This window comes from Vulpes vulpes, chromosome 15 (assembly GCF_048418805.1).
Source record: "Vulpes vulpes isolate BD-2025 chromosome 15, VulVul3, whole genome shotgun sequence".
Taxonomy (NCBI): Eukaryota; Metazoa; Chordata; class Mammalia; order Carnivora; family Canidae; genus Vulpes; species Vulpes vulpes.
This window is the reverse complement of record NC_132794.1, coordinates 31,285,871-31,308,171: the sequence shown is the minus strand read 5'-3', so window position 1 is coordinate 31,308,171 and position 22,301 is coordinate 31,285,871. Positions and strand designations below refer to the sequence as shown.

Below are 22,301 nucleotides of genomic sequence, written 5' to 3'. Positions count from 1 at the left end.
CCCTTTAAGTGCTCCGGGCCGGCGGGGAGGGGCAGGCCCCGGGAGCGGCGGGGGCGGAGGGGACCGCAGGCCGGCGGGCCGGAGCGGCGGCGGGTGGGAGCCCGCAGTTCGCGGCTGCTCGGCGGGGCTCGGGCGCTCCCGCAGCAGCTCCCCCCGCTCCCGCAGCAGCTCCCCCTGCTCCCCGCAGCAGCTCCCACTGCAGCAGCTCCCCCTGCTTCCCGCAGCAGCTCCCCCCGCAGCAGCCCCCGCTCCGCCCGCGCCGCGCTGTCGGGGCCGCCTCTCCGCAGCCGCCGCGGCCGGGGTGCGGGGCCGCCCTCGGAAGTTCGCGCGGCGCCGTCGCGGCCCCAGCGGGCGAGGGACCCGGCGATGGTGAGCGCCGCGCGGCGCCGGGGGCCCCGGGGGGGCGCGCGTGTGCCCGCGCAGCGGCCGCTGGCCCCGGTGCCGTGCGCCTCCCGCCGGTGATGGGAGCAGGGGCCGGCCCGGGCCACCGCCGTCGCCGCACCCGCTCGTCCGGCCGCGCGCCCCGGCGCCCAGGCGCTCCCCCAGCACCCGAGCCGCCCGCGCCCCTCGGCCGCCTCCCTCGCCGCCGCCGGGGGCCAGCCGCGGACCGCGCCGGGCTGTAGCCGGAGCCGCGCTCGGGCGCTCGCCACTTCCCGGCTCGGGCCTCACGCCCCAAGCTCGCCGCCGCCGCGCCTGCCCTCGCCGCGCCTGCCCTCGCCGCGCCTGCCCTCGCCGCGGCGCTCGGGCTCGCCGTGGGGCGCGCGCCGGGAGGCTCGGCGGGGCCCGCGGGCAGGAAGCCGCGGCTGCTGGTCCGCTCGGCCCTTTGTTGTGCGCCCTGCGCGGCCCCTGGAAGTGGCCGAGCCCGAGCCCCGAGCCCCGAGCCCCGAGCCCCGAGCCCGAGCCCCACCTCGGAACTGCTGGTCTGCGAAGGGCTCGGCGGCACGACAGGCGCCCGGAGAGGCCGGCCAGCAGTCCCCGAAAACTTGGCGGATCGACCCACGTTGCTTAAATTAAGCCTTTGTGTGCGGTGCGTGCGGTGCGCGGCCTCTGACCTCGGGGACCCCATCTCCGCTCCCCTCTTGGCATGAGACTGCACGCAGGACGCACCCGAGGACAATGATCGCGGAGCCTGCTCGCTTTTACCTCCTCGGATTGCTCTGTCTCTGCTCAGGTAACGGCGCCCCCCGCGCCCCCCGCGCCCCGCACGCCCCGCGCCCCCCGCGCGCCCCGTCCCACCGCCCGGACCCAGACCCCGGGCTGCGTTTCGGCGGCCTCTCGCTTCCGAAGGCCGGAGGGGTGCGAGCCCCGGCGGGGCTTTAAGCCGGAAGGGTCGTTCTTAGTTTGCACTTGGGGTCGGCCCTTTGCCCCCATCCCCCGAGACCCCCGAGCCTCTTGCCAAGTTCAGGGCCCGCCTGGCCGCTCCGGGCGCTCGCAGGGTCTGAGCTCCGGGGCGGGGGGGGCGACCTCAGGATGAGCCAACGTGACCTTCATCCTCTCCCCCTTCCCCCGCAGAGGGACATGTGCGCCCCAGGAACCTGGGGCCCAGAGACCCGCCAGGGTTCCCGAACCCGGTCGCCCGGGTCGCCCCCCCCCTTCCCAGTCCAAGGGATTATTAGTAGTTGTTTTACGCAACCAAAGTCTGTAATTAAATTCGATGCTGAAGAAACTTCAGGAAATAACCCCTCCTTACGGGGGGATACCAGCTCGCCCCTCTGCCTGGCTGGCTTTAGGAGGAACACAGGCAGTTCCAAGTATCTGGAGGGGAACAGGCAGTTGCCGGGGAATCTTCCTTGGCGAGGGAAAAGCAGAAGGCGGAATTTAGGATTTTGGCGATTAATTACACGGTGGGACTGAGTCTCTCCATATGAAGTGTTGGAAGGATGCTGCGATGAGGTCCTTCTATCACCTAAAATAGTTTTCTTCACGTTCCCTAAGAAACTTTTACTAAGGGTGAGCCACGACTCAACTTTTCTTTCTTCCCTTTTGGTAGATTCTGGTTTCAATCAAGGCTCCAGTTTCAGGCCTTAACACACACACACACACACACACACACACACACACACACAATACACCTCAGGGGATTTTTTTTTTTTTTAATAGTTGAATACCGAGCTTCAAGTTGCATCAGGGCCTGTAACTTTGAGTCACTCAATTTTCATGATTATGAAACAGTTTTGAAAGGTGGGTTTTTGCTTTTCGCGGTCCACGGCTATGGTTTATATTTATTTTGACCAAGGATTTTACTTAATGAAATCCGAAAAAGAGAAAAATGCACGTCAGCTAAGTGATAGCAGATCCCTAAAAGAATTAGCCCACTGCATATGCTTCCTGAGTAACAGGAGCAGTTGCAGTTAAACTAAGGACTTCATTAAATTGTTATTCCTTTGAAGACAACAGAAAACTCAAGTTTTTATATATTTCACAGTGAATAGATGAATACATTAAACCCACTCTTAGGGATTGCCTCTCCTTACTTTCAGCTTCCCTTTTCTGTAATGTAGTTTTTGTTTTTTTTTTTTTAATTTTTTCCCCTTAGTTTGCAGATCTGAAGGACTGAATAGGTTCCCCACCCCCATGGCCAGCCGTGGATGCAAATCAAAAACATTAGGACCTGATCTCTCTATTTGTCTCTCTTTGCTGTGTCTCCCCCTAGTTTAATTTACAGCTTCAGATACCTTTGAGATTTTTGTTGATTCACCTTCTCAGTTAAAGTTTATTCACGTGTGTAAAGTGAAGTGTCAGTGTGATAAATGACTGGAGGGGCAGATTCCTGAAGATAGGGGGATTAATGATCTTTAGTCACTGTTTGAGCTGAGTTTGTATATGTTGGGACATTTTATCACGTCTGTAGATTAAAGATAGGGTCACACTAATAGGGTATCACTGAAGGCTGGTCGCATCAGTGTGCAAATTCTGTCTTGGGGAAATATCGGGGGGCTGCAGGTGTGGGGGTGTGTGTACAATCCTTTCAGATTTAATAACTTGATTAATTAGTATCTGAGGTTTGTAATTTAAACAGATAGGAAGCATTTCTAATCTTAAAGCTTAACTGATGTCTGGCTTTGCTGTTTCTAATTTAGTTTTCCATTTAAGTCACAGATGACTTTTAATAAGCCTGAGTTTTCCCCACAGGAGTGTCCGTCTGCTTCGTTCACCAGGTTGCAGGGCAGAGGCGTCTTTGGGAAGTGCTTTCTCCTCTTTAACCTGAAGCTCTTTATCATTCCTCCGATGACTTTCACTCCTGCTATGACTTGGACTAGGACTAGGACTAGGATTTGGGAGGCCAAATTGCTGGGCTGCTGGGGTGATTTCCTGACAGTGTGCTGTTCTAAAGCCACACTATTGATTTGAATAAAACTTCACAGAACTCAGATAAGTGACTAGAGTTGGGTGTGCTCAAGACACCTGGGCAGGGAATGAATGAAGTTCTTGAAAGATTGTGTTTCATATCTTGCCTCAAGCCTAAGATCACAGTCTATCACTTGTTAATGGAGTGTATTTAAGAGAAATGTGGTGAGCTTAAATAAATCAAAGTGTACTGAGGGGTAAGGTGCCTTCAACAAGATTTAACCTGTAAAAGTATCTATTGGTTGTCAGTTCTTCTTTTTTTTCTTTCTTTCTTTTTCTTCTTCTTTTTTTTTTTTTAACTTGGATGCCAACCTAACAATGTTTTATAGTTTTCTTCAAAAAAGACTAAAAACCATTTTGATGTGTTGATGTCATACTTAACATCAAACATTCTGTTTGAGTTTGCTTTCTGTAGCCTTTTATTTATTAATCAAATGCCACAACTGTTTTTATTTTAGAAAACAGATTTTGGAAAAAAAATGAGTACTCAGAAATTCATTTTTTTAAGGTAAACGTCTCTAGTGAGTTTATATATCTGCGTGTTCTTTTCTGTGGATAGCTAGACTTTTGGTGAGTGGAGCCGTTGGGGTAGCACTGAAGAAAAAGAATCTGTGCAATCTCTCAGGGACTGATTCTAAACATTCTTCCCTGGTTGACTTCCTCTTCTCAACTCCATTTTATAAAACCCGATTTTAAGGAGAAAAAGTAATTGACCTTCAGTTCAAATTTAGGATGAGATCTCAATTTCACATAAAGCAAAAATATGCAGTGCTATCTTTCTTCCTCCTTCCTTTTTTTTCTTTTGATGTGTGCGTGGGGGATCTTTTTCTCTTGAGAAGAGGGATGCTTTTTAGATAAGTTTCACTATGCAGAGCCACTCATCTGGGTTTCTGGTCTTTCCTCATCCAAGACCTCTGCACAAGATTCGTTGGTGAGTCCGACAGTTTCTTATTAGTTAGTTAGTTAGTTTATTTATTTATTTATTTATTTATTTATTTATTTATTTATTTATTTAGATTTACTAATTTATTTATTCATGAGAAACACAGAGAGAGGCAGAGACAGAGGCAGAGGGAGAAGCAGGCTTCATGCAGGGAGCCTGACGTGGGACTTCATCCCAGGTCTCCAGGATCACGCCCTGGGCCGAAGGTGGCGCTAACTCGCCGAGCCACCAGGGCTGCCCCTCTTATTAGTTTTTTTAAATAAACTTTTTTGGCATTTAAATATACTTACCTGAAAACTGTGACATCTTTTAAGATATCCTTATTTCTTGGTGATGAGCTCTCTAACACGTAAGATAGTTATGGTTAAAATCTAGAACAGAAAGTTTACCTGAAGTTTTCCCTTAGTCTTCACTATGTCAAATGAAATATTCTTGTGTGAGTTAAGCTGTTAAAAAATGATATTTCAAACCTACAGTGACGGTTGTTTGTTTATTTGACGTTGAGCAGATATCTAAAATTAAAAATGCTGGTACCAGGGATGGGATGAGGAAGAAATGTAGAATCGCAGCTTGTTGGTGAAGATCATAAATAGTTGAATCTTCTTGTGTCATTTGTGTTGGTAAAAGATACTAAGGTAATGCTCATGTTGATTTTTGGACCTTTTAAGAATGTTTACTTCTTTAAAGTATAACAGCTTTGGCAGGCTTGGTTTCTTATAGAAGAATAGAATCAAAGTTGTTATTCAACTTAAAATTAGATCTAAGATAGTCTGTGAGAATAAATTAAGAAATTTGGTAATAAGAAAGGGAAAAAAAGTGAAACAGAAGCAGAAGTCAAGAGAAGTGTAGTGGAAATAGATCCAGAATTAAACTAGTTTTAAACTATTAGGAAGAGGTGGAGAGAGCAGCCATGTCTAACCACACCCTCTGACCATATACATTATAAAAAGCAAATCTGAAAAGTGGATTTCTGAAAACTTGATGTCTGTGTGTACATTCTATATTTAGCAACTATATAAAGAACTAGATACCTTGTATTTTTAGAACCAAAAGCAGTTTGAAATATTTAAATCTTTAAGTTCATAGAATAGTTTTCTTAAGCTATGTCTAACAAAACTTTAGAATATTGACTACCTTGATTTATATAAAGGAGTGAAAAAGTGGGTAATTGACTTCTGTATCATAACATTTTTGGTTAGAGGAGATCAGTAAAGTAAAAGAAGAAAATCATTAAAAAATGATATGAAATTTGCATTTTGGGGTACCATAAGAAACTCTACAATGTCTACTTCTGTTGCTCTGAAGACATGTTATCATTTATTGAGCATTCATCTTTATCCTATTAATGCTTATAGGAACCTTATGACATAAGTACTGTTAGTGATAAAGTATTACTTTATCCTTATTTTATAGCTGTAGAAACTACATCACTGAGAGGTTAGGAGAAGTGGAAGAGCAGGGATTTGAAACAAGCTAATTCCAAAACTCTTAACCACCATGTACTTTCTCAGGTGAAAGAGAGAAAAGAAATATTTTAAAAAGAAAGATTATGGTTTTAAATATATATATATATATATATATATTTAATATATATATATATATATTTAATGTTAAAACTCATCCAAAAATCCACCTAAACAAGACTGTGGTTTGAACACTTGAAATTCTGGAAGGGGGCATTTTTTTCCTGCCATTTCCTGCCATTAAGTAAATGGTCTTTAAATTTTTAGATCACCAGGCAAGACAATCAGTTCTTTACATTGAACCGATTCACATCTAGCCTTTATCAGGTCTGCATTTGTCCAGCATGCTTAAAAGAAGTGACTGAACAGAAGTCCAAAGACTGACTGCTGGTGATGCAGAAGCACACAGATTCCAAGCTGTATTTTGGAAAATGAATGCCATTCTCATTCAGGCACATTAGAAAGATTTTGCTCCGAGTCCCAAGGCAAATAATTGGCACTCGTCAAGGAAGAGCCTGTGGAGAGACAATCATTTCCCCTGGGGTTGCTCTTCCCCTCTATGTTGGGCATGAGCTGGCAGTCATTTAGTAGTAGATGAGCCTTCTGCTTGACTGCTGTTCACAGATGACTCACTTCATGGTTACTGATCATGGAAGGGTTGAGCATTAATACCTGGTTGATCAGCTGGTTGGAAACTGCTTATGCATAGCCAATAAAGTTGCCGTCCTGTGGAGATCAAAAGACCACCTCCTTTCTTTACATTTCTGGATTAGCATGGTTTCTTTTTCCCCTTCTCCCTCCATCTTCAGTCCTTTCCTTCAATCTTGCTGTTGAAGAGGAAGAAAAAAGATTATCTCTAGTGTACAGGGAGATAAACTTTGATCTTCACTTCCTTGCCTTTCTCTGGCTCTCTGCTCTTTTCTTTAAAAAAAAAAAAATTTTTTTTTTTTTTTTTAACCATCCAAAAGGCTATTACTAACACTGGAAGGTGTCATGTTGCTTGCTTCATGGGAGAGCTCAGTCTCATTTCCCTTCAGCCAAAACAGGCTGCTACAGAATCCCTTACTTCTGAGATTTTACTTGGCTTCCAAACATCTTATGACAATGTTGTTCCACACATAAAACAATATTTTGAACAGCTTGACTGTGCATAGCTTTCTGATTTCATTCAATGAGAAAAGTACCTCTGCAGTGTTCACAGCTGTCCATGGCTTGGAGCCGAAAATGAGTATCTGCTTATTTTATTTAATTAATTCATTTTGTTATTTAGAGGAGAATGTATGGAAGGTAACAATTGTTGAAAATGTTCTTTAGCTACTAGTTTGATGCAGAATAACCTATAGCCTTAATGCCCGTCACCTAGTTTGACACTTAAATGAAGCGTTAAAAGCACCTTCAATGGCTACGAGCAAATGTCAACGGAGCAGTGTGGTTCTGTTAAGTGGGAGTATGTTCTTTTTATGTCACGTGATTGATTTGTATGCAGCATATAAGGATGAGTAGACTTTTGATTCCTAAAAACACCATGAATTTGGGGGATCTAGTTTTTAGTTTAGATCTAGTCTTTTTTACTGGAAAAAATATATATTTTAAGATTTTATTTATTCATAAGAGAGAAGCAGAGACATAGGCAGCGGGAGAATCAGGCTGCCCGCAAGGAGCCTGATGCGGGACTTGATCCCAGGACCCTGGGATCATGACCTGAGCCAAAGGCAGATGCTCAACCACTGAGCCACCCAGGTGCCCTGAAAAAAATATGTTTTTTAAAGCACTTCTGTCAGTATAGCAGCTGATGGTTACACTTTCTCAAAATGCTCTTTTGATTGGATTTTAGAAAGTATCAAGTTCAAAGTATGGGCTACCTCTGCCTGTGTTTAGTTCATCTGTACATGGCCTGAGAACCAAAGACAGCTCATCCACAGTCAGCCATGGCAGGAGCTTGGTGTCCTTGGAACTTTCCCCTAAAATTATCTGCAAGAGGTTCTACCTGAGACTATTAGACCCAGTCTGTATCTCTAACACTGTAGATTCTTGTTTCCCTATCTATTCTTCTTTTAATGCCAGGAAAAGTATTTTAAGAGAAATAAAATTGTCACATGTGACCAGTTAGGACTTTAAAAATCATTTTAGGTAAATGTCATCTCTTGATTTAACTTAAAATTTCAATAAGCATAACAATACAATGTTTATATGACCATAAAGTTCTTTGCAGCATGTTATGTATGGTCATAATTTTTGCACGATTATAGAAAGATACATCAACTTGGTAAACTCATTCCTGGATTTTAGCAGAAGAGGAAGCAGAGGTCCTATTACAGTTACTCCCCTCTGATGTGACTGAGGTCCTTATATGTTATTAGCAACCCCAGGTAGAGTTTGAAACGAAAATGGGGCCAAAGAATCACATATCTCTTTCAAGATCATTTGGCTTCGGGATGCCTGGGTGGCTTAGTGGTCGAGCGTCTGTCTTTGGCTCAGGTTATGATCCCAGGGTCCTGGGATCAAGTCCTGCATCGGCTCCCCACATTAGAGCCTGCTTCTCCCTCTGCCTGTGTCACTGTCACTGTCTCCCTCTGTGCCTCTCATGGATAAATAAATAAAATCTTTAACAAAAGAAAGGATCATTTGGCATCATATGGTGCGAATGAGATATGCTCAGTCCTATAACTTGATCTCCAAATATAAATAACCTGCATACTAATTATATTTTTTGTTTTAACTTGCAGTGTCTTTTCCACTTTTCCAGTGATGTTGCTGACCCTTAGTTTGGCTACAAGTGTCTGCCTGCAATCTCTTTCCTACATGAGGAATTATAAAATATATACTGTTTTTAGTTTCAGAGATCTAAAGTGGATTTTGTTTACTCAGGCTTGCTTTAAAAGGCAGTCTTTATTACTCTGAAACTTCACTACAATGGGGCTTACTCACATAACAAAGTGAGTTAAGGCACATTTGTATGTGTTAACTGCACACCTCTGGGTAGCTTTAAGTGACTTGAGTTGGGGGAAGTAATTTTAGTGTCTCCAGACCTTTCAATTAACAGGTTGTCTGAACAAAGTAAACTGACTTGTACATGCTGTGGAAGATGAACTCATTGGTTTTTCCCCCTCATATTTGAAGAGAAGTGAAAATTTCCTTAGCAGTCTGATACCGAGTTTAGAATTAGAAGTTTTTAAATTCGTGAACTTAATAATATATTGCCTAAACATGTAGAAGGAAAATAGGAGCGAGTCAGAGCCTTTACCTGGGTACTACCCAAAGAAAGGGGGGGGGGTCATCCTGTGATAGCATTGTCACTATTAGTCTCAGTGAATTAGGGTGGAATAAATGCAGCATGAGGGCAGCTTTAAGTGAGGGTTAGTGTGGCCAGAGGGAAAACGAAATTCATTGCATCCTTTGGTCTTTTCTCCTTTTATTGGCCATTCATTCTGAGGAGCTCATCATTTCCTAGGATTTCATATTCAAAATTATCCTTTTACCATTTTCCATTTGACATATTTAACATGTTTAAATATACACAATTATTAAGTATATGTATGTGTACATATATACTTAATATACACACATATATATAATATATGTCCTGATAAAAAATAAAGTGATTAATTAATTAGATGATGAATTGATGCAGTATAGGCCCAATTGCATACCCTAACTGAAGGACTAGGAATCAATTAAAATAATAATTGTAAAGCCTAAAATTTATAGTGTTTACTGTATGCCCCACAGCAAAGTGTTTAACATGCCTTATCTTATTTAATATCGCATTAGGAGTGAAGGCATTGCCATCATCCCCCCTGTTTATCAATACGGAAAATGAAGTTAGAAAAGTTGGTGTCTTGACTGGTCAGTCAGCTCATTCAGTAGAGTAGGATTTGAAACCAACAAGTCTGATCCCAGATTTTTTGTTCTTTACCATTTTACAGACACGCTGCACTCTTCCCTTCAAAGGAATATGATTGTAGATGAAACTGTCAAATGTATATATGACTATCAAATTCTTGTGTGTGTGTGATGCTTTCCGTGATGCAGAATTGTGGTAGATTGTGCTGCCAAGCTGTTTTAGTTCCTTTTTAGATTTCAGATTTTTCTGGTCTCTGTGATGATCTGTTCCTCCCTTCTGCTTGTCACATGATAACCCATAACAAAGAATGCATCCTGGTATGATACAGCACAGAATATAGAAACATATAGGTCCAGCCCCATAGCGTGGTTTGGTGGAATTCAGTGCTTTTCTGTTTGTGGAGTACATTTGAAGTAGTAAAAAAACCAAGGAGGTTTTGTGATAGCTCAGTTGTCTAAGTGAATAAAAGTCTCCTTATACATAGGAAAAAACCTCACTATCATTGCGATCTAACTTCTCCTGGGAACATGTTGAATTTTTGTTTTTTGAGTTTGAAAATAGATGGTTTACTTGGTGATAAGTTGTTACAGATAATAAATTAATACAGATAATAAAAACGCATTAAGCAGAAGCTTAATTAGAATCTGCGGTTACTGTTCTTTTAAAGGTATGTCCGTCTCAGATGACAAATTTTATAAAAAACAAAGAATGCAACATTGGTTAACATGATCCCTGTGAATGAAACCTGCTAGTCTGTATTAACTATCAAAAACTGTACTGTAATCAGTAGCTTTTCAGAAGTAATATAGTTGGTTTTTAAAATGTTATTCTTTTGCTTTTTCTTACTCCTTTAAATACATATATTTGACTAAGATTCTTCTATATGATTTCTAAGGTATGGTTTTCTCAGTTGAACTCACTGACTTCCAGAGTTATTTCCAAAAGTGTAGATGAGAGGTACATCTGTACTCTTTGTTATTCCCATAGGTTGTTACTTTACATAAGGCTTAAGAGAAGATTGAAGCTGTTCCTGGTTCCTTACACAGTACTGCTAATCAAAATGGTATCATGTTCAAAATCTTCCTTTATATGGGAGTTGGGGTCTCTCAGCCTTAAGGTTTTACTCTTTGTCTGAAAATATACTTCATAACAAATTTATTTCTCTGTATTCATTGCCTTGCAGTTAGCCATTCATTTGTGTTTGATAATACTATTTGTTTATTATTAAGGGGGCTTAATAACATGGTTTAATCCTTTTGATGACAATCAAAAATTATTATTAACTAGCTGTCAACTTTTGTTGCTATTAGATGTTTTAAAGAATGTGTTAGATGTACCTGATACTGTATAAGGGATTTTCATAAAAGATCCTGGTTGTGAACATGTAGATAGGAAAGTGAATGTCGTATCATGTCAGTGAATTGTTAGCAGTATATGAATGAAGGATGTTTGATGTGAGAGAAGGGAGAAATAGAAATGCCTTTTGGGAACCGATAGATCAAGGGGATTTACTAGGTCAGGAAAAACTCTATGGAATGAGTAGATTCCCAGAGTTGAGAGAAAGAATGGGATATCTTGTTAGGTGAAGGGAAGTATTTGAGAGGTGCATCCAGGAGTGTGATCTGAGATACAATCTATTTCAAGAGGTAAATTTTACATAATTATAGATTTTCACTTATGATGTCGTATTTTGCTATTCAGTAATTCTGTACATTTGTTTCATTTATTGAATCAACCTTAGTAGACAACAGATTATTAAAAAAGAAGGCTTATTCCTTGTACTTGAGAAATTGATGATGAGTGGTTGATTGCCATATAACTTAATAGAGGCATGTGTGACTGCTCTGGGGGCCTATGTTTAGACCACAAAAGCTTCTGCCATGTGAAGAAGTGATATAAAATAAATGTAAATATGATGATTGAATTCTTGATTAGACATGGGGGTTTTTGGGGCATTTTCTTTGGAGTATGGGTAGCCATGGACTGATGAATAGATTTAGTTATAATACTATATTATTATCATTAACCTGTCAGAGAATCGATAGAACATTAACAATCTCTCTTTGCCTATGCCCTGTCTGCAGTACCCAGAATATATAGTCTTTATCCTACTCTAGTTACTTTCTGTGACAGGACCTATGTCCCCATAGTATAGATGATTCTATTTATAATTTTTATGAACACTTTTTTCATATTAAGCTGAAGCCCAGCTTTATTTCGTGTCTTACTGGCCCTAGTTTTTACCCTCCAAAGCTGTCCATGGTGAATCTAGTTTAGTTTCTACATGAAACTGTTTCAATATTTGAAGACAGTTGTGTTCTTTCTAAATCTGCTGTTCTCCAGGTATAGTTTCTTCCAGTTTTCCTCATTTGCTGAAGAGTCGTTTCCCTTGGTTGTGTTGTTTTTGTTATTACTGTTTTTATTAATGATTTTGTTCGTGTCCTAAAGTGCAACATGAAGTTTGAGGATCCTACCTTTTTTTGTAGTTAAAAACGTGGATAGGCCTTTAACTTTTTCCCACTCTTCTAATCTGTCATTTTATCTAAAAGGTTCTCTCAGTATTCTGGGATGTAATGCTTTTCTGGATCAAGAGATTTAAAATGTATTAAGAAACTAGATACTTACCTCCCCACCTGATTTCCCACTGAACCAACTTAAAATTGCTCTTCCTGGTCTGAAGTCACAATTCTTGGTGGGGAAGAAAAACAAAATTTGTGAGATTCTGTTTTTTCTTCTCTGATAATATTTTGTGGTGGCTGAAAACAAATGTCTACACAGGGCTTGTAAGGAAGGACCCAAGTTAGGTCTAAGGGGGATGATTGGCTGGATGTTCCCATGGAGAAATAGAGCCCAATACAGATAGACTACCAGAGTTTTCAAGAAGGCATAAATCCATATTTTTAGGTAAAATATTGTAACTGATACATGAGAGCAATTGAGACTGTTAATAACAATAATACATCTCAACCCCCCATGTGACCCTACAGGTCAGCAGTTTGTGGCTACAGTATTTACATCATCTACCCCACTTAGAACTGACCTGCCTGTAGCTGCTCATTCCTACTCTAAATACAGAAGTATACATACCTTCACTTTCTGTTATCTTTCGTGTTTTAGAAGCTTTAACTTTTCTGATGTTTGGCCTTCCTTACTATATTGTGACTAGTTAAATGGTTAAATGATTGCTTATTTATTTAACCAAAAGCTTCTGCCTATATTAAGAGCTATTTACAGTTTACAAATTGTATTTGTTGAACCAGTCAGAGTGATTAGTTTGACTGTTTGTGTTTATTCTTTTGTCCTAAAGCTAACAAACAAAGAAAACAAACCGACAAGCCCTTTGATGAGCTAAGAGTCCCTGATGAACTGAATAAATATATTCTTGACTAAGAAGAGAAATTATCAACACAGACAGTGTAAAGGTTTACCGATTGCTGTTAAGAGGCACACCACTGCACTGCATTTGAATTATAGGTTGAGAAAATACAGGAAGGGAATTTGAAGAAATAAATTAAGAAAATTTAGGCTGTGGTTGAATTGCAAAGGAGCCTTCAACTTTTGCAAGAACTTATTGCAGGATGCTTTTGAAAATCTAGTTTCCCTTATTTGTTTTGTTTTTGTTTGTAGATCATTAGCTATTTGACAGGAATATCATCAGGAGAGAAGCTTAATCTAAAGGGTCAGTAATCATTACCAAGTTGAAAATGATCAGAAATGAAAATGAAACATCTCTGAAATAATTTGTTAATAGAAAATGTTATTTAATTCACAAAATATTGATTTATGCACAGTTCTTGAGAGCATATCTAGCACTTCTGTGAGGAAATCTTGTGCATAATTCATAAATGTTTCTAAAATAGCATTTGGAGGATTTCTTTAGGCAATGGTATAATTTGCTCAGGTGTTCAAGATATACTGCAAAGCTAAACATCTATGAAGAAACTTTTGTGGACTCTTTAAAAAAAAAAAAAACCTGATCATTTCTCACCAAATCTAAGTAAAGTGTTCCTTTATGTGGAGATTTCTATTTTTCATTATGTTTTACTATAAAGTACGTGGGATTTCTTCCTTCTTCAAACGGCTCATCCGGTGGGAAGACTATGGCAGAGTCCCATTGGGGATCATTAGGAGTATTACTCCTGTTAGACATCTATCAGGGGCCGCCCTCCTCATGCTAAATTCTGGAGCCACAGCTCGCAAATAATACAAGATGCTCCCAGGCACAAGGCAGGGAATAGCGTCTGAGTGGGAGAAGGTCAAGGCACGGGCAGGGGAAGAGGTCAGAAGCAGTAATGTGCCCTGAGCAAGGAATGCTGATTCATTTGTAGCTGGAAACCATCAGCAGCAGTTAGTTCATTGTCCACAGGAGACATGTTTAAAGATGAGCATTATTTGATGCTCTGACAAAATGGCTTGTCAATAATAGATTCTTCATCACCTCCAAGGGTAGCCATGATTTCCGTGTTTATATGGAAATTATTCCTATGGTTGATAACTGCAGCCTTTAGAAGAACGTAATGAGAATATAGTAATTAATTAGCCTAAGTCTGGTTGATCTTTATTGCCCTGGACCATAACTCTAATTTCATTTCCCTATTTCCTTCCACATAAAGACTCTTTCTTCCTTCTTTGTGAACCACAGAAATGTTATGTTTGAGTTATTTTCTCACAGGGAAGTACTTTGTGTTTAAGATGTACTGGTATTATTGATGTGATCGTATTGTACATCTGTCTAATGAGGGTTTCCTGCCTGTGAGCCAGCTTCAGCCAGGTGAGTACCCTCCCAAGTCCTCTGGCTTTTCTTTCTTTCTTTTTTTTTTTTTTAGATTTTATTTATCTATTCATAGAGACACACACACAGAGAGAGAGAGAGAGAGAGAGAGAGAGAGACAGAAGCAGGCTCCATGCAGGGAGCCCGACGTGGGACTCGATCCCGGGTCTCCAGGATCACACCCTGGGCTGCAGGCAGTGCTAAACCGCTGAGCCACCTGGGCTGCCCTCCTCTGGCTTTTCTAGATGCTTTCCTGCTCTTAGGGAATGCTCTGTCTAGGGCCATACCTTTTTCTCCTTCTTCCTCTTCTGCTTTCCATTCCAATTCCTGTTTCCCCTGATGAATCAATATAGATGTCTCTTCCTCCAGAAAGCCTTAGCTACTCCTCCCACCCACCTATATAGATTTGATGTTTTCCATATATTTTTCTCTAGCACCGTATGAAAGAGTATATGATCTTGAGGGCAATCATGCTGTATTGCATTTACTTGTCTAGATATCCTTTCCAACCATGAGAGTATATGTCTCATTAAGTATCACAACTAGCACATTCAGTGAATTAATAAGTGATTCAGGACATAAATTAATTTGCTTTGACAGGAGTTTTAAAAGGGATTACTACTCCCTCTTATTCTTGGGTAAAGTTTTATTCTAGAAACAGAGAAGGGAACAATTGGAAAGAAGAAAAACCAGAATTACCAAATACCATAAATCCTCATCCCTGTGTTTACTTAAATTTTCTTTTTTTTCTGGAACAACCTGTGGTAGAAATGTTGTAAAGCACCAAATTTGAAAGTAATTGAAAAGGGGGGGGGGGTGCTCCCAATAGCTATGTATTTACTGGATCCTACAAAATAGGTTGCATAGGACTTTGAGTGTCTACCTTTGTTTGAAGTTTATAGATTTTCCTACGATTTTTCTGTGGACTAACTGTACTATGACAAGTGAAAAAACATGACTTGGATTTAGACATGGTTGTTGCTGGCTTTGAATCTGCCACTACCTTGCTTTTTTACCATGCTAGAGTGAGTTGGTTTCTTCATCTCTAAAAGTTCAGAAATTGAAACAGTTGATACTTAGACCACCTTCAGAATTTTAGTTCTGTAGTTTTTAACGCAGGAATGGTACAATGAACTGGAATATTTATCAGTGAGTTTTTTCTAGTCATTGCATCTCTCAGTAGCATGTAGTGATTGCAGGGGTGTAGGCTTCAGAGTTAAAATACCTGGCCTCACTGCTGACCATCCATGTCACTTTAGCAGGTTATACATCTCACTTTTTGGTTGCCTTATCAGTAAAATAGAAATAATTTTGATAGCTGTTCATAGGGATGCTATGAAGGTTAATTAAGCTAATATTTGTGAAATATTTAAAAGGGTATTTAACATGTTCTAATGTCTATTGAAGTGTGAATTATTGATTTTATTATTATATTGCTGATAAGTAGTCTTTTTTTTTAAGATTTTTTTTTTTTTATTTATTCATGAGAGAGAGAGAGAGAGAGAGAGTCAGAGACACAGGCAGAGGGAGAAGCAAGCTTCCTGTGGGACTCAGGACTCAATCCAGGAACTCCAGGATCATGCCCTGGGCCAAAGGTAGGCGCTAAAGCGCTGAGCCACCCAGGGATCCCTGATGAGTCGTCTTTATCAAGATTTTTTTTTTCTTTTAAAGAAACTACTTTGTGATAATTGTTTGGTATAGATCCTGAGTTACAACCCCTAAACATAAAAATTATCCCTACGGAGAATTCAAACTTTAAGACCTCTTGCCAGAGATTTAAAAAGCAACAAACAAACAAAAGCAGAAAAAGCGTGAATGTTCTTAAGAGAAAATTCAGGGTTAATTTGACAGGTTGGAGACAGATTTCTGGGCAGATTGCCATGTCAGTGTGATAGCCATTTCTGTCTGAATAAAGCAAGATATTATTGTTTATGCTGTACAAAAATGCCAACAATTAGAGGTTATAGCTGATTGTTCCACCCCCCCCCCACACACACACTCTTAAAAAAATGTTAATGCCTCTAAGAGGATTAAGAGATTTGCAATTTACTGTGAATTATTTTAATCAGATTATAGGTCCTCTTTTACTTGGAGTTCAGCTTTTAGCGCTTGGGGAATGGAAGTTTTCATTTGGCCAGTCGGATGGTGACACATTGGGAAGTGCCAAGGATGGAGAATGGTGAGGCCATTGGGATCCTGGAGTAATACCGGGCCCAGCTAGGGAGAGTGGAACTGGCAGAGGAGGCGGAGAAGTACCTGTAACGAACTCCACATGTTAAAAATGTTCTCTGAATCTAGAAATATTGTATCTAGCTCCCTTCTTTATATTAAAGTTCTTCAGGAAACCAAAAAATCAAATTAGGAACATCTCTGTTACGGTACAGAGAACTTGATTTTTAGGGCACCTGTGTGGCTCAGATAATGAATCTTTGGCTCAGGTCATGATCTCTAAGTCCTGGGTTCGAGCCCCGCATGGGGCTCCTGGCTCAGCAGGGTGTCTACTTCTCCCTCTGCCTCTCCCCTTGCTCATGCTCTCTCTCTCTATTTCTCTATCTTCAATGAATAGATGTTTAAAAAAAAACCCACAATTTTTAGATGAGTCAAGGATATAGGTTTGGGAAAATGTGTCTTTTATGGAATAATATAATGACTAAATTTCAGCCTCCAGATGTAATTCATGTATTTAATCAGCAATTACTTGTCATATTCTGTGTGTCTAGCTGGCTGTGCTCTAATTTTGGTATGATCACCGGCTGTTTTAAGACGTACCCGGGACTTATTGTCTTCAGGAATAGCAAGACATGCAGACTTGGTAATGACTGTCATGAAGATTTTACTCACAAATCCAAGAAACAGTAGGCACAGGGCACCATGCAAGACCACGCAGAGAAGCAGCAGGTTGGGTGGGAGGCAGAAGGAGGGAGAGGATGGCTTGGGCAAAGCCTTTCATTGTGGTTTTCATGGGAAAGCAGGAGTGAGGCAGGGTATAAAAGCCAAAAAGATTTAAGATTGGACACTTTCAATAATTTCAGCAGGCTGTGAGCTACAGGAAAGTTCCTAGTTGTCCGTTGCTTGGACTTGGGGTGGTAAGAGCCAGACGGAAGAAGTGCCTCAGTGTGTGGATTCTGGATAGATTGGTTTGTATTTGAGGGGTGTGCTCTTCAGTGAGTGTTTGCCATCACCAAGAATTGACTAGCCCTGGGAGAGGCAGGTCCTCCCTGTCAGCAAGGCCCCAGATGCCAGGGCATCAACAATACAAGAAAATAAGAAAGTATAAGTAATACATTAGTTAAGTATGTTAATGGTTATATCACTTAGGTTTTTAAGCCTAGGTTTCTTCATCTGTGAATTGGAGATAGTAATAATGCCTGCCTTGAAGAATTTTGAGATAAAAATGGAAAAAGACATTATTTTTCTTAGAAGAAATATTTAGTAAGTGGTAGAAGTTCAAAGTCCAAAAATGATATTGAAATGAACTCAGAATTCAAAGCAATACTGAGATTCTGAGATCGTGTGTGTGTGTGTGTGGTTTAATAAGATGAGATGAAATTGTGTGTCTGTTGATGGAGACAAGTTATAAATGACAGTACTTAGATTATTCAGTAGAAATATCACTTTAGTCTCAAAACAGATAACATTTGCATACAAAATTTATACTTCCAAATCTTAATACACAAAAATCTTAGGGATTTTATTTCATTTTATCTCTTCATATGAGAATGTATTTTCTGGGAAAGCAGCAGAATATTGGAGCAGCAGTAGCTAATGCTAATTAAGTACTAATTAATATCACTACTATCAGAAGAACTTTGGTGAGGGTAGGGAAAGTTGTAGACTCAAAGTTTCATGGCCAGAGGAGCAGTCTATTTAGTAATATTGCTATTAGTTTGAGTGTGGCACATCTGCCTTTATACTGTTCTCTATATTTAATCCCAGGCCAGTGGTCCAGTATGTCTTTCACCGCTGCTTCCTTGCTATGTGCTCCTGGTCACTTACTATTTTTATTTTTTCTTCCTTACTCTCAGGCTCTCTTAAAGGCACTGCATACTTTTACCAAAGCACTGTGTCAGCTTCACTATTATTAATTAGTGTCCATTATTATTTAAATTCTGATTTTTACAATAGTCTCACATCTCTGAGGGATGACCCATGTCTGTTTTACAGAATTAAGTATCGTCAATAGTTAGCACTCACATAACACTTTGTGGGTACTCAGTAAGTATTTGTTGAGTGAACAGTCAAAACAGATCATTTTAACATTCTAAAAAACTAAAGTGTATCTTATGAAAAAAATAATAAATCTTCCGACAAAAGAAAGATAAATGAGACTGTATTATCTAATATTTTAATTCTCTCTTATGTTTATTTTTTCCATAACTGTAATAGTAAAAAACTTACATTGTTTAGGTTTGCCTTGAATATTGTTAGGGGAGAGAGATTTAAATGTTTGTTTCTTTTAGGAACAGTTAAACATAGTTACAGTGGGTAAGATCTATTATGGAGGTTGTAGAGAAACATCTAGAGAATTCAAGAACTTTGGGTTATTAAAAAAAGAAACTTAGAAAAAGTTCCTTCTTACTGAAACTCATTCATAGGAAGATGGGCATAAAACATATTTTAGGCATGAAACATACCATGTAATGTTCTCCTATTTTGTAAGATATTTAAAATTCAAAATAACTTCTGGGCACCTGCCATTCATGAGAAATTTGTAGGCACTGCTGATATGTGAAGATGAATTTAGTTACGTTCCCTACATACAAAGTTCACATTGTCTGATAGTTGAGGATATTTATATGATATTTGCATAATATAATTTCACATATATGTATAGATATGCAAGAAGGAAAAATGTACCTCCTACCAGAGTCAGGCAATGTTTGAAGAATAATTGAAGTAAATACTGAAGATATCCTTTCCTCTGCTTGTTTGCCACCAGATGAAACAGAAGAAACCCACATGTATAGGCAAAGAGAAAAGAAATGGTGTGGGATACTGAGGAACCAGAAATTGTTTGGAATTGTTAACTTATTGGGTACCTGTGAGGATAAACCTGTGAACAGAATATAAAAATTCTCCTCTTCCATACTCACTATAATGAAGTTCATTGTGTGGCAAAGGAAAACCAGGGAAGTTTTTTTAGGTAGGGAAAAACTCTGGTGGGTTAGAAAGATTGCTCAACCAATGGCGCAGATGATGGATTGAATACGTAGGGATACTACAGACAATGAGAAAACTTAGAAGACTATCCATAAAAGGGACAGATGATGTAGAAATACAGTGGTGGTAGAGATAAAACAAAGGGAAAGTTACAGAGTTTGGGGATGGTAGAACGAATACATAGACTTGTTGCAGGATGGAGGGTCCATGAGCATCAGGAATTTCGATAATAATGGAGGAACAATATGTGTAGAGGAAATGCTGTGACTTGTCCTTTGAGGAAACGGCTATTTCTGAGTCAGTTTTAGCTGCATCCACCTCAATTTTGAACGTGCTTACACTTTGATAATTTCGTTGCAATTTCAATATGTACTGTTGATTTAGAAAAAAAAATGTGGGGTCTGGAGTAGATTCAAGTTATGATTCAATTCTACTAATATCTGCAGAGTAATCACTACATAACGTTATTTGGGATAAACACTGGAAATGTAAAAACAAAAATGATTCGGACAAAAGGCCTAGGCCAGAGGACCTGAGTTGCATGAATGCTGATTTGATCTTAGGTAAGTTTTGATCTTTGGAATTAGAAGCTTTTCTACTGCTGGATTAAAGTGTTGATTTGTTATCATTGTACATAGGCTCAAAGAGACTTTCTGTAAACAAATGTGGCAAAAACAGGTTATGAGGAAGGATGTTTAAGGGCAGGTCTATAATTAGGTAATTGAAGAAATTTTAGGCTCATGGAATCTCCAGGTAGGAAGGAAACAAAGAGATCTGGCCCAATGTATACTTAAGACAGTAATTTATTTATGTTCACATATTAAGGCCTTAATGTGTTCCTCCTCTTATTTCCAAAGAGACACCAGCCCCTTACTCCAGCAATGCTAAATGACTTGCTCTTTTTCAACTTCTCTTGGTCATCTTTCAAAATGCTGTTTTTTCCTCCTACTCATCTGCCTAATTTGTACACAGATGTCCTGCCTATCCCCTCCATCCCATCACCCAGTTCTTCAGGTCCAGATGAATTGGCCCTTCTATGCACTACTATAATAGTGTTGTATATGCCATTACTTTACATTGTGCTGTATCATTTGTGTGTTTGTTTACTTATTCAAGGCTTGGAATGGATCAGGTACTGTGCTAGGTACCAAACAAAATCAAAACAACTGAATGGGGTTTTTTGGGTTTGATTGTTTGTTTGGTCCCTTATATAATTACATGCTCTTAGAGAAACGATCAAACTTTTTTCTAAACAGACTTTTTAAACAAACTCACAGTGATGTTGAGGAACAAAATTAAAACTATTCCCTACCTTCTCCAAAACAAAAATATGAGATGGCCATTCCTTTATTTTGGCAAAGTTGGAATGAGGGAAGGAGAAGACCTTGTATCAATCAGTGTTTCTTAAGCTTGGCACAAATGACATTTTGGGCCAGATGATTCTTTCTTTTTTGGAGATTGTCTTGTGCCTCGTTGGATGTTTAGCAGCCTCCTTGGCCTGTATCACTAAATGTCAATAGCATCCCCCCTAGTTCAGACATGCAAAAATGTCTCCAGATATTGCACAGCTCTTAAAGGATATTGCCTCAAGTTGAGAACCACTGCTTCATACCTACATGAACTTCTCGCAAAGAGTCCACCTGGCCAAACTAGATTAATATCTTTTTATGTATTAACCTATTTCTATACACAATACACATAGAAACATGTTTGTGCCCACACACATAGTGTTTTTTTCTCTATTATGAAAAACTATTGTAGACATTTAGTGAACAAACAACAACTTGTCATCCTGCCAATATGCATTTATGAAGTAATGAAGCTTGAAAGGTGTGTGTCTGTGTGTGTATATTATTGGCTCAATTGAGCATATTCTCTATTGATTTTCACTGAAAGTGGGTTTTATTAATAAGTCAAGAAAGTCATTTCTTACAGACTAAATTTCCTAGTGGGAATTGGTCAAGTCCTCTTCTGTGGGGATGATACACCATAAGAAAAATAAACAGGCTGATGTGGTAGTGATTTGTGGGGAGGACTTGCATTAGATAGAATAGTGAGAAAGATTTGAAGGGGAGACATTAGAGTTCAGATCTAAGGGTTGAAAACGAATGTAAAAAAACATGGACTAAGTGTATGCTATGACACAAGGTTGAGATAGAAAAACTTGGTGAATGAGAGGAACAGAAGTGTCAGTTTGTCCAAGTATGGTGATAAATGGAGATTGTCATCAAGTGTCATCACCCAATAGCCTCTTATGCCAATTTGTAGAGCTGTTTAGTTTTTTTCATATTTTAAGAATTTCAGGCAACATTTAAAAATTGAGGTTTCTGGGGATCCCTGGGTGGCGTAGCGGTTTGGCGCCTGCCTTTGGCCCAGGGCACGATCCTGGAGACCCGGGATCGAATCCCACGTCGGGCTTCCGGTGCATGGAGCCTGCTTCTCCCTCTGCCTGTGTCTCTGCCTCTCTCTCTCTCAATCTCTCTGTGACTATCATAAATAAATAAAAATTAAAAAAAAAATTAAAAAAAAATTGAGGTTTCTTAAAAAACCCGGGTTTCTAGCATCTCCTGAGAAACTAGATGATCTGGTAATTTCAGATTCTCCCTCACATGTGGAAGCTGTCCCTTGGAGCTGGATGGGGAAGACCCCTGTAGGCAGTCTTCCTGGCTTGCAGGTATCCTCCACTCATATTGTATATGAGTGTGCTCAGGTCTTACTGCCCAGCCCTTGTTATTATTTAACCACATGGCCTGTAGATAGGTACTTTTCGTT

The 22,301-nt window shown here is 40.1% G+C and overlaps 1 protein-coding gene across 22 annotated transcripts in view; it reads left to right on the top strand.

The window, feature by feature from the left end:
- The window catches only part of ROBO1 (roundabout guidance receptor 1), a 1,128,624-nt gene that overhangs the window by 723,979 nt on the left and 382,344 nt on the right, over positions 1-22,301 (top strand). For 2 of the 22 annotated variants that reach the window (XM_072738108.1, XM_072738099.1), the window contains exon 1: positions 762-1,171. The exons of 18 other annotated variants lie outside the window; for them this stretch is intronic. In XM_072738108.1, coding sequence (XP_072594209.1) covers positions 1,117-1,171 — 55 coding nt within the window. In that variant the 5' untranslated portion in view covers positions 762-1,116. Of the gene's footprint in view, positions 1-752; positions 1,172-22,301 lie in introns of those variants that run through there. 2 more of the 22 variants (XM_072738101.1, XM_072738110.1) reach the window with 2 other exon arrangements.